General features: G+C 36.1%; 1 protein-coding gene across 1 annotated transcript in view; it reads right to left on the bottom strand.

Annotated features, from left to right (window-relative positions):
* Positions 1 to 3,082, bottom strand: part of PTPN12 (protein tyrosine phosphatase, non-receptor type 12) — a 122,896-nt gene that overhangs the window by 16,488 nt on the left and 103,326 nt on the right. Inside the window, exons 10-11 of the mRNA XM_023507436.1 lie at positions 2,299 to 2,376; positions 1,717 to 1,867 (exon numbers count right to left, since the gene is read on the bottom strand). Coding sequence (XP_023363204.1) covers positions 1,717 to 1,867; positions 2,299 to 2,376 — 229 coding nt within the window. The remainder of the gene's footprint in view (positions 1 to 1,716; positions 1,868 to 2,298; positions 2,377 to 3,082) is intronic.

Genomic DNA, 3,082 nt, shown 5'->3' with positions numbered 1-3,082 from the left:
GTGGCATCTCAGCTCACAGCAACCTCCAACTCCTGGGCTCAAGCGAGTCTCCTGCCTCCGCCTCCCAAGTAGCTGGGACCACAGGCGCCAGCCACTACGCCCGGCTATTTTTTGGTTGCAGCCGACATTGTTGTTTGGTGGGCCTGGGCTGGGGATTCGAACCCCCCACCTTGGATGTACATGGCTGGCACCTTAGCCACTTGAGCCACAGGCGCCGAGCCCAAACTTTTTTTTTGAGACAAAGTTTCACTTTGTTCCTCTGGATAGAGTGCAGTGGTGTCATAGCTCATAGCAACCTCAAATTTCTGGGCTAAAGTGATTCACTTGCCTTGGCCTCCAGAGTAGCTTGGACTACAGGCCTCCACCACAATGCCCAGCTATTTTTTAGAGATGGGGTCTCAATCTTGCTCAGGCTGGTCTTGAACTCCTGAGCTCAAGCAATCCACCTGCCTTGGCCTCCCCGAGTGCTAGGATTACAGGCGTGAGTCACTGTGCTAAACTTCAATGAAAAAAGGCGCCTGTAGTTTCACCTATTTGGGAGGTTGAGGCCAAGAGGATTACTTGAGCCCAAGAATTTGAGGTTGCTGTGAGCTATGATGACACCATGGTATTCTACCCAGGGCAACAGAGTAAGACTCTGTCTCAAAAAAAAAAAAAAAAGGAAGGTAGGGAATTATTTTATATTATTAAGGTATTTGGCTTGATTTAGAATAGGTTACAAAAAGATTTAATTAAATTAAAGGGGAAAAAGATGGCAATGTAGGAAGCCAAGTTGCACAATAATTCCTATTAATGAAGGAATAATAGGTCACATATATAAATCTTAAAAATGGAAACTGTCACTTGGTTAATGAAGAAAATACATAGCTCCTAAAACTTGTGGACCAATATTAGGTTAACTCAACATATTGACATCAGTATTTGGTGACAAATCTCTCCCTCTCTTTTTTTGTTTTGATCACTGGATGCTGAGGTAACAAATTTCTTTTAGAACACTAAGAGATTTCAAACAAATAGCCTGGGAAACTGACAAAACCATTTAAAGGAGGAAAAGGAAAACAAAAGATATTAAATTTGTAACTCATTTCCTCATACTTGGTTTAATATGTGATAGTTACTAAAGGTTTAATGATAAAGATACAAAAATATTCTACTAAAAAATAGCTCAGGATCTTCAGGGACAAGATTACATATAAAAAGAAAACAAGAGGACTGGTTGGAAATAAAGGAAGAAATAAGAACATTTCAAAAATACAGTATTTTTATCAGTCAAGTTTGAACATCCAATAAGACTTAAATTATTTATAATATTGAACTATGACATACCAAAAGGAACTTAATTGTGATCCTATGATCCTGCTTAATTAAAGGTATATACATAAATAACTACAATGCTTTATACTATCATAATCAAGAACAACCAATCAACTTATAATTATTTAGGTGGGGTAGAAGGGAGGAAGAAAGAAAATACAGTACACTTTAAAAAATAATTTATACTCGGAACGATATTATTTTTTATATAAGAAAGATTTTATTTCTATCTTTATTTTATTTAGAATATTATTTAATGTATATTGGAGTCATTAAATATCATCCACAACAGAAATATAAACAGGAAGAAAATGAGTTAATAAATCCAGGTGAAGTAAAAATAATGGTCTTGGATATTCTGTTAGATGAAACACAAGATAACAATTAAATGCTAAATATTACCGCTTGGTAAAAAGTAAAAGTTTACTAAAATAAACAGGCTAAGAATACCTACCACTCCATCAGCAATTTTCTGATCTCCATGAATTTCATATAGTTGTAGCTGTTTTTCAAATAGTTGAGCAATAGCTCTATGAACAAGCTCATATTGCTCCTATTGGGGAGATGAATGATAAACAAGAGAAAAGATAATTTATTTATTAATATATGTTTATAATTTCATTTTTTGCTTTTATTTATTTTTAATTTGAGACAGAGTCTTACTCCGTCCCCCTAGGTAGAGTACTGTGGCGTCATAGCTCACAGCAACCTGAAACTCTTGGGCTTCAGCAATCCTCTTGCCTCAGCCTCCCAACTAGCTAGGACCACAGGTGTGCACTACCACACCCATTAGTTTTTCTATTTTTAGTAAACAGAAAACTCTTGCTCAGGCTGGTCTCAAACTCCTGAGCTCAGGCAATCCTCTAGCCTTGGCCTCCCAGAGTGCTAGGAATACAGGCATGAGCCACTGTGCCTGGCCTGGAAAAGACCATTTAAAAAGAAAGCATTTATAAAAATATAGTTTATAAAGTGAAATAACCATACCTTTGTTTGTACTGCAGAATGCCTTTGTGTTCTCATTTCTTGTATTAAATTAAATACATTAAATTCTTCTGGTATTTTCTAAAACAAAGAATACATAAATTTTGGACATTTATTCAGAAAACAGAATATTCTTCAATTTTTCATATAAACCTTATATACATTCTGGTTTATTGCAAACATTTTCTGAGCACTCACTACCTACCACGTTATCAGACACTGTGCTTGGTACTGTGGACACAAAGCTATCTTGACCCTCAGCAGTGAAGCTGGGGGAGCCAGATGTGTGAACAAATAAGTATCTAGCCAAAGCATAATTGCAGTAGAGTGGGAATAAAGAGGCTACAATTGACTGATGGGTGTGCAGAGTGACAATTTAGTTTCACAGTAAAAGAAGACTAACCCATAAGAAGTGAGGGAAATATACACAGGCATAGCAGACTGTATGAATACTCTACTTGGGAATTGAAAAGTTTAACTGATAAAGCCAAGACTAAAAGAAGGATGTAGTACTCATCCACGTCCAACTTCTCTATCACAGAAGATAATCTAAAAGAGAGAAACTGGTGGAGGTTTATCAAAGCAGGATTATTAGAATTGAGATCAGCAACAATATCTTGGAGTGACAAAGATAATGGAAGAGCTGAGAGTGATTCCCAGTTTATTACTTAGGCATCTATATTCATCAAAGATAACTAGGGCATGAGATTATATTTATATTAAGCCAAATTCAATCAAATGAAGACTATGATCTAAATCCACAACTTTAAATAGACTTTTTTTTTTT

Source organism: Otolemur garnettii, unplaced genomic scaffold, assembly GCF_000181295.1.
Source record: "Otolemur garnettii isolate 467f Iridium unplaced genomic scaffold, OtoGar3 scaffold00005, whole genome shotgun sequence".
Taxonomy (NCBI): domain Eukaryota; kingdom Metazoa; phylum Chordata; class Mammalia; order Primates; family Galagidae; genus Otolemur; species Otolemur garnettii.
Note: the sequence above shows the minus strand (reverse complement) of the source record. Positions and strands in the feature narration are given on the sequence as shown.